Source organism: Culex quinquefasciatus, chromosome 3, assembly GCF_015732765.1.
Source record: "Culex quinquefasciatus strain JHB chromosome 3, VPISU_Cqui_1.0_pri_paternal, whole genome shotgun sequence".
NCBI lineage: Eukaryota > Metazoa > Arthropoda > Insecta > Diptera > Culicidae > Culex > Culex quinquefasciatus.
Window position 1 is genome coordinate 197144564 of NC_051863.1, and position 15982 is coordinate 197160545.

The 15982-nt window shown below is 36.2% G+C and overlaps 1 protein-coding gene across 1 annotated transcript in view; it reads left to right on the top strand.

The window, feature by feature from the left end:
* Positions 1 to 15982, top strand: part of LOC6031136 (potassium channel subfamily T member 2) — a 260134-nt gene that overhangs the window by 40788 nt on the left and 203364 nt on the right. The window contains 1 exon segment of the mRNA XM_038264861.1: positions 8577 to 9429. Within this exon segment, the coding sequence (XP_038120789.1) occupies positions 9119 to 9429 (311 nt within the window). The 5' untranslated portion in view covers positions 8577 to 9118.

Consider the following 15982-nt stretch of genomic DNA (forward strand, 5'->3'; position numbering starts at 1 on the left):
CAGGAAAAGCTGCTTTACAATTTTTTTTAAAATGCACGCTGATCCAATAAGTGTTCCTAGTTGACTGGCACAGCAGTGCATCTCAAATATGCTTTGAAGTTCTTCTCACATTATTCCTTCATGTAAAAGTGCATTCCGTTAACGATGTTAAACTTGCCGCATCTTGTACAAAGTTGAATGCAAACCACATTCAAATTTCGTCACGTCTCCTCCGACTTGTTGAAAGCTCGCTCAAATAATCACCGCCTGCTGCTGCAAGCTGGCTGGTTGAATTTGCATTCTTCATTTTCCACGAAACGTAAAATCCTTTTGTGAAAAGCTCGCTCAAACAACATAATATTTGCAAACGCGCGGGAAAGAGAGGAAATTCCCGGGCGCATCGTAATGCCGTCAGTAATACAAGGGACGACGACGACGACGACGACGAAAAAAAGAGGAGAGACAGATTCTCGTGCCATGTGTTGCCGGAATAAAGTTTAGAAAAGTGACAGTGTTACCGTTTCGGGTCTCTCCGGTCTAAAGTAGGGCGAATTTCAATGCATCCCACACATAAAAAACATGTTGGCATCCGAGGCATGACAGTCGCAATGTGTGCAGCGATAGGGTGTTGTGGCCTTTCTGAAAATGTTGTTTTGGCAGTATTGCCAATTCACCAACAATTATTGGAAAGGTTATTGATTTTTTAAAAGGGTTAATCAAAAACATCAGTTTGTAATATCTGACCCTAAATTGTTAAATTTATTCCCTTAAACCAGGATATTTTATGACAGTGTTCCCAGATAAGCTAATTATGTTAAAACAGCGAGTTCCAAAAACCATTTTAGTTCAAATTTGACTGATTTTTTTATATTGTTTTGTCCAATTTGCATCATTATTTATTCTATAGAAAGCTTCTTACCCTAGTAACATTTTAGGCTTTATCAAAGCTGTCACAACCGCTATAAAACCTATCAGCCAAAACCAAAATTAAAACCCCTTAGTCGTAGTAAACTCCCCAGAACCTTGATAAACCCCACTTAAAACCCAAAAGGACCTCCGCAAAAGGTTGTTACGGCCTATTTATAAAACCTACATAGGAGTTCAAGGCTTTACAACTGAATCCTAACAACATCCTCAAAGCCTTGATAAAACCATTGTTAAAACCTAGTCAGGAGTTGAGGAAAAATGACGTTTCATACGTCTTCAAGCGTCTTATGCCAAATAGGTTTTATTTTGGCAAAAATAAGTCTTCGTCTTGCCAAATGAAATAATGGCGATGATTGTTAAAAATGGCGATTTCTCGCAAATGGTAGCTCAAGTTCAGCTGCGGTTGAAACTTTATTGATAAATGTAGGGGGAGATAGAGCCAAAAAAAATCAACTCGGTTCATCAAAAATCAATATTTCGTAATCATGTTTAATGTTAAAAAATATTTTATTGCAATTCTTTGAAAAAAAATATTCAAAATATTTTTAAACATCTATCGCCATATTAATCATACTAGAAATTCAGCATTAATGTGTGTTTTCATCAAATTCAAATCAAATTTTTCCGTTTTCTATTTTTTCAACCAAAATGGCGGACAATCAAATTCAATCAGTACACGCGTTTAGCGCCATATTTTTGCACTGCTAATTGGCCGCTTAAATGCCTTTTCAGGAGCTTATTGTTTTAAGTAAGCTTTTTGCATGCCTAATGACAATTGACAGCTAAAACACCCTTGGTTTTTTTTAAATCATGAGATAAAACCGTTTGGCATGACATTGCCGATGGGTTTTCAAGACTCTCTTAAAACTTTCATAAAACCTTATTGAAAGCCATTTAGCTTTTATTGTCACAAGGTTTTATGTCCGAGGCATAAAACTTTGTTGGAACCTACTTATTAGCGCTTACTTATTGGTTGTGGTGAATGCCCAAATAAAACTATAAAGTAATCAAGATGCTACCATAAAACCTCAATAAAATTAGGTGATGGCTAGTTGGTTTAAAAATGTTAAAAAAAAATCAAATTATTCGCTTTACAGCATTGCCTTGGCGTTCTCGATTGCGAGATTCCTACTCGAAACTAGGTGTCCGAAGGCTTGATTGTTGAGGCAATTGCAAACCTCTTTTTACACCTAAGCTTCCATCCACTCCGGGATTCGAACTGACGACCTTTGGATTGTTAGTCCAACTGCCTACCAGCGACTCCACCGAGGCAGGACCCAGGGAGACGACTCCTGCACCTGGACTGAGCTAACGACCTAACCACTAGGTTAGACCGGGACCAACATTTACTTCCCTGTCCGACGGAAGGCGTGATCAGACAAATCTCGTTTCAAAATTTGCCACCGGGACCTTCTGGGATCAAACCCAGGACGACTGGGAGAGAGGCAACCACGCTTACCCCTACACCACGGTCCCGGCAAAAATGTTACTTGGGTATTATTATGCGGGGTTGTCATTAAAAAAAGACATGTGAATATTCTCAAAAGGGTGTTTTTCGGCAATATGTTAGGATATGATTCGGACGAAAATTCATTTAACATTTATCATTTGAATTCCCAAATTTTGAAGATATCAAATCCATTAGAAAATGCCCTCTTAAGATGCAAATTTTCAATTCAATTAGTTTTTATTAGTAAATAATCAATTCACAATTTCGTAATTCTTATAACCTAATAGAGTTTTGGAGTACCTTTCAACTATGATTTGTACTTTAGTTCATTTTGATGCAATTGGATATTCTAACAATGGATTTGTCAACAGAAGGAAAAATTATTTAAAAAAACCTTCGAAATAAGATGCAAATTTTCGAACATTCATATGCTCATTTTATATGACCAACAATTTTTTAAAGACTTTAAAGGGAAAACTTAAGATACAAAATGGTTTGTATTGAGATAGTGAAAGCATAGACAAAGTTTCATTATAATACAAAAATAAATTAAATGTCAATTTAAGAAAACGTGAAAAATACTAAAATTCCTCAAAGCTCAAAATTTGGTTTTCTAATCGACGATTGTTTTTCAAATTACAAAAATATATTATTTCAGTTGAAACTATCCTTCAAATGAAAATGAATTGAGAACAGGACATGTCTTTCTTTTATCATTTTTGATTTTTTATAGTGATTTTAAATATTAAAAAAAAAACATTATTTTTCTTTATTTCTGGGCGAAAATTGATTATATGTCAAAACTGTTTTTTTCCAAGAGTATTTTTTTTAATTAAAATAAAAATAAAATCGATCAGTAAATTCTATAAAGAAATGATTCTGGTTTGGACAGCTGCCAAAATTGTATGGAAACTTTTGCAGTGAACCATAATGCAAATTGTTTTTTTATTGTTGGTATAGATTTTTAAATTTTCTCCCAACTCAAAAAAAATATTTATACAGTCAAGACTCGATTATCCGAAGCCTCGATTACCCAAAGGTTAGTAAAGGACTTCAAGTAATCGAATTAGGCACATAAAAAGTTTCGTGTTTTCAACTTTCTTGTTTCTAACATCAAATTTGAGTTCTGTGACCCCATTTTAGTCAAACTTGAATTGTTGATTGCCTAATAAATAACAAAATATTTTTTTCAATATTATATCACCGCCATTTTGGACGCCATCTTGAATTAAAAATTTCTAAATCACTTTAGTATAGTTTTGGGGTCATACTGAAGCTCGAGAATCAGGAATGAGACAGATTTTTTTTGTGATTCGATTATCCTAAGTGAATTTTTTCCGAAGCCTTCGGATAATTGAGTCTGGACTGTAAATATAATATTAAATATTCTGATTTTGTTTAGATTTGCTCAACAGTATAATGTTTAACGGAGATTCTCTCTTGCATAAGTTTCTAGATCTTTTCTCCAGCAGAATGAACCACCCTAATGTTATGTTTGATGGTCGCATTCAACCCGCAGGGGGGAGTACCGCGCCATGTTTGGTTTGACTCCCTGCGGAGAAATAGAACGAATGTGACATAATGGTGCACCACATAAGAGTTTTATGTTCAGTCAATACCGTGCCGATCCGGTTGGCTGTTGCTTCGGGTAAAGGTTAAAAGGACAGGATGTTTTTCGAGTCTGTTTGAATATTATTCATCTTTAAATTCCTGCAACGATTTCTTCCAGAATTTCTTTGCAAACTAAATTTGCATTGTATAAATTACATTAATAATTTGACTTGTAATTCAACCGCAGAACATTCTAATTATTTTTAATACAGAAACCTTTCCGCGTATAAAATTTCAAGCGAAAAAGCCCCAACCTGTCGCAAAGGTCGCGCCTTAATACAATAATAATAATGCCATTTAGACTGTCATCCGCGCCGTCCGGAACCGGCACCGGAGTACCGTGACTGACTGTGGCCAACAACATCAACAACCAGAGTCCGAACCCTGCCGAGCAGGCCATGAATTATTCATTTAAAAGAACCGGGAAAGCTTAGGAAAGACTTGAAAGACGGAGCTACCTACCCCGCCACAAATGTGGTTGTCAACGCCTACTGTTGAGCTTTTTGTTGTTGTTAAGAAAAATGATTCGTGTTTGATAATTCTATTGATTTTCTGTTTTCTTGGAAGGACGTTCAATACCTTTTGATTTGAATGCGAATCGATTTCTTCAGCTTTCCGCAAACTTTTTGACAACAACACGATGTAACTGTAATGTAGTCTCACTAAAACTATCAAGTTGAGAGTGGGAGTCAAAATCTGCACAAATCACACGCCACATTAAGCGTCAACAGTTGCCTAGCTAAAGAGTCCTTCTTTCCGCAGAAAAAAAGTGAAAGCTCCGGTAAAAGTTGGTTTGGTTTCGCTTTCCTCCGGAGGAAAATTTGTGTGCCTTTTTGTGTGCGCAAAAACAGAAAGAGTGAAAGGAAATCCACGTTTTCCGTCCGGGCAGGCCCCGGCGATGATTTATGAGCACGCGAATCGCAAATTTAGTGACGAGGCTTTCAGCGAGGACGAAGACGCCTACTTGGATGGTGATGGCCAAGGAAGTGGGAGGTTTGGGCAACATTCCGATTGAACAGTGTTGGTTTTGAAAAACTACCGGAAAAAAGGAACCGGGGGTGAACGATTCTGCAAGTCATAAAACATTTTTGGGGTGGAATTCATTCACCCTCAAATGCAAATAGTTTTGCTTTCTCGATAGCAACTTTTTCTAAATTCAACAATTGTAAATATTTCATCCATATCGTGGATTTTCAAAAATGCATTCATCGAGACTTCGCTTTGCACCAAGAGCGAAAAGGCTTCGACAGAAAAAATGAATTGTCCATTTGATAAATTAAATTTATGGCATTTCTATAGGTTCTGGGTAGAACGGAAGTGGTTCAGCTATTGCCACGGTCCAGCACGGGTGAAACGATTCATATTTATGTAAATTTTGGGGGAGCTTTACTCTGCGCTGTGAACCTTCATTTTAAAATGATTAATGTTTTCAATAGCAACGATTATCCTGATTTATTTTGAGTTCAGTGTAAAAAAATGCATACATTTTTGAACAGGTCGTAAATTACCTTATACTTATACAGTTGTGCTTAAGAGGCAGTATTTGTAGATTCTGCTCGGTTTGTTCTAGAGGTCGTATCGAGGTGCTCCGATTTGGTTGAAACTTTCAGCGTTTTTTTGTCTATACATGAGATGAACTCATGCCAAATATGAGCCCTCTACGACAAAGGGAAGTGGGGTAAAACGGGCATTGAAGTTTGAGGTCCAAAAAACATGAAAAATCTTAAAATTGCTCGCATTTCCGTAAAACTTCATCAATTCCAACTCTCTTAGATGCATTCGAAAGGTCTTTTGAAGCCCTTCAAAATGTGCCATAGACATCCAAGATTGGTTTAACTTTTTCTCATAGCTTTTGCAAATTACTGTTAAAATGGATTTTTAAAACCTTAATAACTTTTGGCAACAGCCTCCAACACCCATACTCCCATAGGTCAAAAGATAGGTAATTTCATGGACTATAAGCTTACGGTATTAACTTTTTGGCCAATCGCAGTTTTTCTCATAGTTTTACGATTTTTCTAGAACAAACATTTTACAACGTTAGTTTTTGCCCTGTAGGCCAAGAAGACGGCACTTTTTGGTCGCAATTTTGTCATATTCGGAATCCTCAGAAAATTTTACATAAGATTGAATTGTTGGAATTTTCATTTGATTGGAAAAAAATCCATTTAGAATTAATTTAAATATTATTTAGAATTTTGTCGGATTAGGGGTAAAACAAGTTTTCGCCTACTTGATACAGCATTTGACGTATTGATCACAGGCTAAATAAGATCTAATTCTTTTTTCAAAAATGTTTTATTTAATTATTATTTAAATTAAAATTACAACTCCAATACTTCTAGCTTACGTGAAATTGACCGAGGATTCCGAATATGACAAAATTGCGACCAAAAAGTGCCGTCTTCTTGACCTACAGGGCAAAAACTGACGTTGTAAAATGTTTGTTCTAGAAAAATCGTAAAACTATGAGAAAAACTGCAATTGGCCAAAAAGTTAATACCGTAAGCTTATAGTCCATGAAATTACCTATCTTTTGACCTATGGGAGTATGGGTGTTGGAGGCTGTTGCCAAAAGTTATTAAGGTTTTAAAAAAATCCATTTTTAACAGTAATTTGCAAAAGCTATGAGAAAAAGTTAAACCAATCTTGGATGTCTATGGCACATTTTGAAGGGCTTCAAAAGACCTTTCGAATGCATCTAAGAGAGTTGGAATTGATGAAGTTTTACGGAAATGCGAGCAATTTTAAGATTTTTCATGTTTTTTGGACCTCAAACTTCAATGCCCGTTTTACCCCACTTCCCTTTGTCGTAGAGGGCTCATATTTGGCATGAGTTCATCTCATGTATAGACAAACAAACGCTGAAAGTTTCATCCAAATCGGAGCACCTCGATACGACCTGTTTCACATCGGTGAAAAACTCGCACTTAAATATTCCAGCTAAATTTTGATAATCCTTTACCTGTTCACCACTTATTGAATTTTATCTTCTTGGAAAACTTGATTCACGATCATAGTAAGCCACCAGCAAACACCTCCTCAAACAAATCAAATCCCATGCTTGACAAGAAGGATTTCACTCCCACTCGCAGTTTGTTTGCTATTGTTTTCCCACGGGAAAACCTACCGCGATGAGCGCTGTAGAGCTCAAAAGTCAAAAGAGCTCCCAAAATAACTAGTCCCAAACAAAGGATCTTCGCCACTCGACGGGAAAAGCCATTTTGACGCACTTCCAAGAATTCCGGGTTTGCAGCCGCTGTCGGCACTCTGGCAGGATTTTCGGAGCCATTTTTCTTCGATTATGGCGAGGGCTATTGTGAAATTGTCGAACGCCTGGGAAAGCTGATCATAAATTGCCAAATTGCCCTTCTAAAAAGGAGCACCAAAAGGCAACGTTTCAATTTTTGGCTGCCAGACTGGCAACGTCATCGAAAAGTCAGCTCGCTTGCTGCGGGAAATCATTAGATGAACAGCTGTTGTGCCACGGGGTGGGAGTGAAAATCCAATCGGAGCAACCATTGCTTGACTTTAAAATTCAAGGTTACTACGATTGGGCAGCAGCGGCGAAGTCGGGATGCAATCTGGGAAATTTAATTTGGGAAGAAATAACACACGAAAAAAAGTGTTCAATTAGCTCTGAAAAGTGGAGGTTTCATTCTCAGCACGGTTGAATTCGTAATTTTATGCTAATGTCAAGTGCAGCAGAGCTGATACTTTTCGCCGAGCTGAACATTCTAGCGCACAAATGTTGAACTTGATGCTCGGGAAACGATGCTGTGTCATTTTTTGTTTGAGCAGGGAGAAAAAAAGATGAAACAATTTGCATGGGAAATTACCCACGAACAAAAGGATGCTTTTAACCCGGGAAGGAAGATTCCCGGTGAAATCTGGCAATAAAAACCATGGATGGTGGAGGATAATTGTTTTGCTTTTTTTATTTCACAGTTTTTTAACGGCGCTGAAAGGTTCTATCCCATTCTCCAAATTTCTATTCACTAGATAAACATTTCCATTTAATTTGAAAATGTGTATAAAAGTGATGAAATTAATAAAAATTCAATTTCCTTTTTGATATCTTCAAATCTTCAAATCTTCAAATCTTCAAATCTTCAAATCTTCAAATCTTCAAATCTTCAAATCTTCAAATCTTCAAATCTTCAAATCTTCAAATCTTCAAATCTTCAAATCTTCAAATCTTCAAATCTTCAAATCTTCAAATCTTCAAATCTTCAAATCTTCAAATCTTCAAATCTTCAAATCTTCAAATCTTCAAATCTTCAAATCTTCAAATCTTCAAATCTTCAAATCTTCAAATCTTCAAATCTTCAAATCTTCAAATCTTCAAATCCTCAAATCTTCAAATCTTTAAATTTTAAATTTCAAAAGCTAAAAAAATATATATTTTTTTTTGTAAAAATACTTGTTTGCCAAACTTATCCAAATGAGTTTTAATTTTCATCGCCCAACATTCTGGTTGGTCATGTATTGTATGAAGTCCGCATCGCAGTGTAAACATTCACCTGTTCGAGCGCCGCATGCTGCGCGTGCTCAACGCCACTAAAAAGCATGTGTAAATTAAAAGTCTTATTACTTTCAATCACCCCAGCCTACTACTGCCCGAATCAACCGCAACTTCGACAGCATCGTGCCTGCGACGTCGACCGTCGGTATGCAGAAAGGTCGCCCAGCAAGGCTTGCTTCGTCGTAGTCGTCGACGACACTTTCGATGATGGGGTTGCAGCAGCAGCAGGAACATCGGCATGTGTGGGTGGGGGTGGCTAAAAACCACCCACCACTCTACAGCTGGGGCCACTACCACTGAGAGAGTACCACAAAAACCACTTTTGGCTGGTTTCGCTCCGTGAATGACAATCATTAGATATTGCTGCGCTCGTAGAGTGGTAGTTTTGGATGTGCTTCGTGCTGTCGGTGGTTTGCTAGCTAATTAATGGGCCTTTTGATGAAATTTGAATGAAGTGATTAATTAAGGTGATGTCAAGTGTACAAATTTCGGGCAAAAGCTGCTAATTGGAATGCTAATCGGCGGAAAAGGGTGAAATTTTGGTGCGATTTGCTTTGGCTTAGTACCACGTGCGTGTGTGTGGGAGCAGAAGGGGTGGAAGTTTGTAGGGAGTTGTGTAGTGTGAAATGAGCAAATTCCGTATCAGCTACAGCGCCTTGGGTATGTCTGAGGAAGCGTCAACCAACGGTTCACCAACCGGTAGTTGGAAAGCGTTACGAAATGTTAATTTTCCCCCAGAAACCTATGATGGGACGCCGGGTTCCGGACGGGGTAGCGTCGAGGGAGGAGGAGGTGGGGTTGGAGGTGCTGGAGCAGGTGGAGGAGGCAGCGTCGGAGGAACGGGCGGCTCGCGACGGGGGTCCAAGTTCTTCCAGCGGCCGCGGTCCATGTCGGCGTGGAGTGACATTAGCCGGAGCAGCATGCGGTTGGATGAGAGGTAAATTTAGGGTATTCGAGGATTTGAGGTCAATGGCATCCAAGGAGGCGGGAATTATAATCCTGAGCTTTTACAAAAGATGAACTAATAAAGGATCATTTCATACAAAATGTCCCACTTGTAGTCGAAAAGGGATAGTGGGTATGAACAGTTCTTTCTGTAAACCACTTTTTCCTTATTTTTAGAAGAAACAAATCAGTTTAGCAAAAATCCAAAAAAATCAAACATTTTTGTTTTACAATTTAATGGTTTTGTTTAGCTGGTTTGAAATAGCGTTGAATAATGTTCTTAAAGATGTCAAGGCGTCAAAGGTTGTCTGGTTTTTAAACAAGTTTACCAAACCGGAGTTTTTTTTCGGGGAGTTGAAAAATGTAAGTTTTAAATTAATTTCCTTTCAAAGTAGTGTTCCCTACAACATAAAATACAAAAACTTCACTTCGCTGATGTGATTTTACTTAGTTTCTGATATAAAAATACGCACAGAATTTTTTTTTCGAGAAATGTGGTGTTTTCCATTTTTTATGTAATTTTTTTTTACAATTATTTTAGGGAAATTACATTAAAGACATGATTTGTTTACACCATCTCATTTTGTAATTTTCATAGTAGATTTGTGCAAACAGTATTGAATAATGAAACTTCATCTATTGCTTAGATTTGGCAAAAAAAGCATTTTTTAAGAAAGTCCGTATCAACGACATTTGAAGGGGTTCTGAACCCACCGAATTATTTATTTTTTTGCTGAGACGATTACACTTAAGAAAAAAAATCTATGGAGAGGTTCATAATATTTCATGAAATCCATAGCAATTAAGAATGTCGCGATTAAATTGTTTTAATTTTAAGTACATTTTCTGAACTCATAAGGCAATCAAAAAAGATGTTGCTAAACTAAAACTAAATTAGTTTGAGGTTTTTATAGTATTTTGATAAATGTGAAGCTCTTAAGAAACGCTTATTCCTAATTTTGACAAACTCTTGGTAAAAAAAACATGATTCTGAGTCGATAGGTATACGTGAAGGTGGGTCTAGGAGGTCAAATTAAAAAGTTCATTTTTCCTCAGGTGAGGAAGGCAAAAAACAGTTGTGCTACTGTCAAAAAAATCTTATTCTCAATGAATTTATAATATGTATTCATTTAAGTTTATAACTGACTGTACAAGATTTACCAATGAAAACGTCAGTTTTTGAGAAAAAAATTAAAGGGGCTAAAAACAAAAAATATTTGTGCCAGCATAGAAACAGTATTTTTTACAATTTCTAATCTCTCAAAAAATAGAAGCAATTCTTCCCAATGAATTGAGCATTTTTTGCAAATCATTTTTTTGTATTTTTTTATGATGAAACTTTGTGTGTACCACTTTTCTCCGACCAAAATATACATTTTGCAACATCAGTTCGTCCATACAACAAAACTGTTAAAATATACAAAAATCTGGTAAACATAATTACAATCTTTTTGGATATGTTATGAAATTATTAAATTAAATGTTTTAGTTTTGGCATGAGTTAAGCAAAATTAATCGCTAATTTTTTGAAAAAATCTGTTTTTTTATTGTTAAAAGTAAACATTTTCCAAAGGAGAATGGGCAAATTTGGTCCAAGGATGTACACGAACGAGACCAACTTTTTTCGAATGATCTCGCCGAGACATGAAAAAAAGTCTTCTGGACCAACTCTCTAAACCCCGGGGTTCAAAAGTTACAAGTTGTTGAAGTTTGAGCATTTTGGGTTAAAATGTACAAAAAACGTATTTTTGCTATTTCTTAAATCATTCATAAAATCTCTGTTTCATTATAGATTTCGATTTTCTTTACTTCATTCGACGCGTATCAGCAAAAACTATGAGTTCTGATATGTCTTAGCATGATTGAAACATGATTTCTCTTGTTTTTATCCGTTTGAACCGTTTGTGCAGAGGCATCCCATAGAAACAAGTCGAAACTTCAAGGTTTTGATACCGGATCCGACCCAAACTGCTTCAGTGAGTATGGAAGGCTTCAGTGCAATGTTGTAACAACTTATTGGGATGGTCTGAGTCATCCGAGAACTCCTTGGAGTTAAGACCGGTGATTCTACCGCCGTAACAATCAAGATGTTGCCGGTTTTTGACCACGGATCATACCCGCATGGCTTCAGTGAGTATGGTAGACTGCTTTGTTAATGTGTTGGGATGTCTTTGGTCATCCTAGGACTCCCTGGAGTTTAGATATTTGGGTCACTGTAACAAGAAAAAGGTCGATGATTTTTAACCGCGCATCATAACCGCAAAGATTCAGTGAGTATGGCAGACTGTATTGCTGTTATGTTGGGATGTTCTGGACCATTCTAGGGAGTCCTTGTAACAGCCGTAGACCTACAGATCATAACTCCAGGAGTCCTTGGATGACCCAGGACATCCTAACACATTAGCAAAGTAGTCTACCACACTCATTGAAGCTATGCGGGTATGTTCCGTTGTCAAAACCGGTCGACATTTTGCTTGTTACGGTAGTAGACCCACAGATCTTAACTCCAGGGAGTCCTAGGAGAACCCAGGACACTCCAACACATCAGCATAGTAGTCTACCATACTCACTGAAGCCATGCGGGTATGATCAGTGGTCAAAACCGCCGACATCTTGCTTGTTACGGCGGTAGAATCACCGGTCTTAACTCCAAGCAGTTCTCGGATGACTCAGATCATCCCAATAAGTTGTTACAACATTGCACTGAAGCCTTCCATACTCACTGAAGCAGTTTGGGTCGGATCCGGTATCAAAACCTTGAAGTTTCGACTTGTTTCTATGGGATGCCTCTTGCACAAACGGTTCAAACGGATAAAACAAGAGAAATCATGTTTCAATCATGCTAAGACATATCAGAACTCATAGTTTTGCTGATACGCGTCGAATGAAGTAAAGAAAATCGAAATCTATAATGAAACAGAGATTTTATGAATGATTTAAGAAATAGCAAAAATACGTTTTTTGTACATTTTAACCCAAAATGCTCAAACTTCAACAACTTATAACTTTTGAACCCCGGGGCTTAGAGAGTTGGTCCAGAAGACTTTTTTTCATGTCTCGGCGAGATCTTTCGAAAAAAGTTGGTCCCGTTCGTGTACATCCTTGGACCAGCTCCCATACAAATTTGCCCATTCTCCTTTGTGATTTTTTTAAAGTGTTATTTTGCGCAGTTAAATAATTTATGCATTTTCTTTAGAGTGTATCTATTTTTGGCTTAGAAGTTCTATGTTCTGTACCTATAACTTTGCCATTGACATCGAATCTAGCTAAAAATCCGTTACCAAGATAAAAGGTCTATTCCCATACCTGCAGAATTGCAGAATTTCTGCAGCTTCTGTAGAATTCTGCTGCCAGCATAAGTCACGTTTTTGCAGCACGTTCCCGTACTTTTCAGCTCGCTCTCTTCATCTCTCTCTTTTGCAGAAGTTCTGTAAGGAGAGAAGCCGCAAAACTTTTGCCTGGGTAGCGCGTTCCAGTACTTTTTCTGCAATATTGTACACAGTTGAGTGGATTTACTCAAATTGGGTGTTATTATTAAAAAAAAGGATTGACAAAAAATTAATTGAAGGAAGTTTACCTCTAGATCGGGGACTTATTGTTTTATGCAACTCAACATTTTATTTAAAAGATGCTTACGCGATGACTTATGCTTAGGTAGAAATTATACATTGGAAACAATTCAAGACTTTTACATAAGGTTAAAAAATAGAAATAAGAGTGGCTTATCTGCAAAAAATAGAAATTAACCTGGCTTACCAACAAATATAATTAAAAAAAATGACAAACAAAGGTTTAATACAGAAGGGATCATAAATACATGTTTTGATAGCAGACCATTTGAAGGATTTTTTATTCAGGATAACATAAATAAATTATGGATGTCACATGGAAGAACAACGGTGACGCAGCAAAATTGAAAAAATATTAGAAAGGAAATTAATCAGAAACTCAAAAATATGGAAATTTAAAAACTCGGAAATTAAGAAATTCATAAATAAAAATATTTAAAAAAAACTGAGATTTTTTATTGAAAAACTAAAAAAAAAATTAAATCAGGTATTTGAGAAATTTGAAATGCAAATATTTATATCAGAAAAAAAATCACAAATTCAAAGCTTAAAAAATTCAAATAATTAAAAATTAAGTAATTCAAAATGATTAAAATTAAAAAAGTTTAGTTTTATAAATCAAATTATAAAAAATGAGGTTGAAAAATATAAAAGTTCCGACCCAAGTTCAGATTTCAAAAATACAAATATTTTGAATTCGAAATAAAAAAAATCAAAAGTTTGAATATTTAATAGTTTAGAACATCAAAAATTCAATTCCTTTATTGAAAGTTCTACAAAATACATTTAACTTTTTGGTTCATATAAGAATACAAATTGGTAGCTCAGTCACAGGTACAATTTATTATTTGCCAATTAAATTTACCTATTATTTTAACACACATATTTAGTCTGTTCAAAAACAATTAAAGATCAAAAATCAATCCTTCAACAATAAAACCAGACATTAAAAAGATACCCCAAAATCCATCAATTCCAAATAAACAAACGTCCCTTCAAAAAGACTACTTAAATTTAGTAATAATAAAACATCAAATTTATTACACCTACATAATAATTAAATGCTTGATTTAACCCACAACTTGCAAATTTTATGTAAGCGTGTACTCACACCAACTTGCAGTTACTTTTCAACACGAAAGAGAAGAGAAAGCTTGCAGAAAAGTACGGGAACGCTCTGCTCCCGTTTTTGTGCAGAATTGCAGAACTCTGCAGTACGGGAATAGACCTACAGATTTCTAATTATTTTCACAGTCATTTTGTATGAACAGCTGCCAAAATATTATTGACAGTAAAGCAAAATGACTTCTTTGGTCAGAAAAAAGATTCACACAAAGATTCTTCGAGTTAAAAAAAAATAAAATTATTATTGTGCGAATAAGTTTAAATAACCTTTTACGATTTGGAATAACTCCCCAAAAAAACAAAAATTCATGCCAATTGAGAGGGGTTGGGATTTAAGTCAAATAACCCTAAAAATAACAATTAATTTTAAAAGTGTTTAATAAGAATACATAGAAATAACTCTTATCAGTCATAAATCTAATTTAGTGACTGATGTTGCGGATAATAACGGATCGAAATTAAATCTATGTTATTCCAAACTATAGCTTTCTTTTTTAATTTTTTTTGAAATCTGCAGTGTCAATGAAAAACTAGTTTTCAAACAACAAAGTTTTTAGATTGCGAAAAAAATGATTCATATTTGATTTCAGCGGAAGTATAACAAAAGGATCAGCCCATTTTCTTATTTTTGCGTCAAATAAAAAACCTTGTTTGCTGAGAATTTCCTGAATTATAATTAACTTAAATATTTTAAATTGCAAATTATGTCAATCCTCATTTGCTTCAAACTCTACGATGCGTAAACCCATAATGATACCTTCAGGCAGATCTGTTCAACGTTATATTTGAAAATTTGTCGATCGTGATTTGCATATTTTCGGATGGCCTTAAAGCATCATGCTTGAACGAACAATTTTCCAGATTTTCCCTCCCGAAAATCTCATCGTCTGTGAAGTTTCAAATCCCGCAAAATGTAAATCAAATTCCAATCAGTCTCTTTACGTGCACGTGTGTTCCGTCTCCTGCTTCCCTCATTTACCCAGGCATAATCACTGGAATCCTCCGCTCAAGCGTGAAAATCAACTTGGTTTTAGGGGTTGGAGTGGGTGGCAACCTTGCAGTGTTGCGTTAATCTTTCCTGTTCTTTTCTATCTAACCTCGTTTTCTCTTGTTCTCTCCTTTCGCAGGTGAGTTTAAATAAAAGGTGCAGACACTTAGCTCCCCCAACCGACCCATCCAATCGGAACAATCGGAAGTTGGCGGGGCACAAGTTGGGAGGGCTTAAATGGAATAAATTTCACACCACCCCCTACTCTGGTAGTCGGTGTGAGTCGAGGTCCATCATCATCGTCAATGCCAGCAGCATCAGCATCAACGCCGAAAGGTAAGCTTACGAAATTTGGATTCAAAAGTGTTGCCTCGAAGAGAGATGGATTGTCAGCAGAGTGCGGTACATTATTGAAAGTGTGCTTTCCGATGGACAGCAGATTGGGGTGACAGCTGCTGCTGGAGGTTTTCACGATCTCTCCCATGCCAATTGAAAAGTTCCAATACCATTTGCGAATTTCAATCAGAAATGTACCGTTTGTTTTTTGCGGGTTGGGAAACCTGTTGTGGTTGAGTGTGGCAGGACAGAACGGGGAAAATGATGAGAGTGGTTGAATATTTTAAGCTATTTGGTTGGAATGCTTTTGGGAAAATTGTTTCCGATTTTAAGAATACGTCTTTTTCTTTAGCTATTAGCATACAAATATTTCAGCATTAAAAAAACATTTTTCTACTGAGCTTTTTTGTCATTTATAATCCCATAAAATGTCATAGCTAAATAAAATTAAAAATAAATTGAAGTGAAACAATGAATTGCTCAATTGAATGTTGTTTTTCAAATCCATGTTCAAATCAATCTCAATT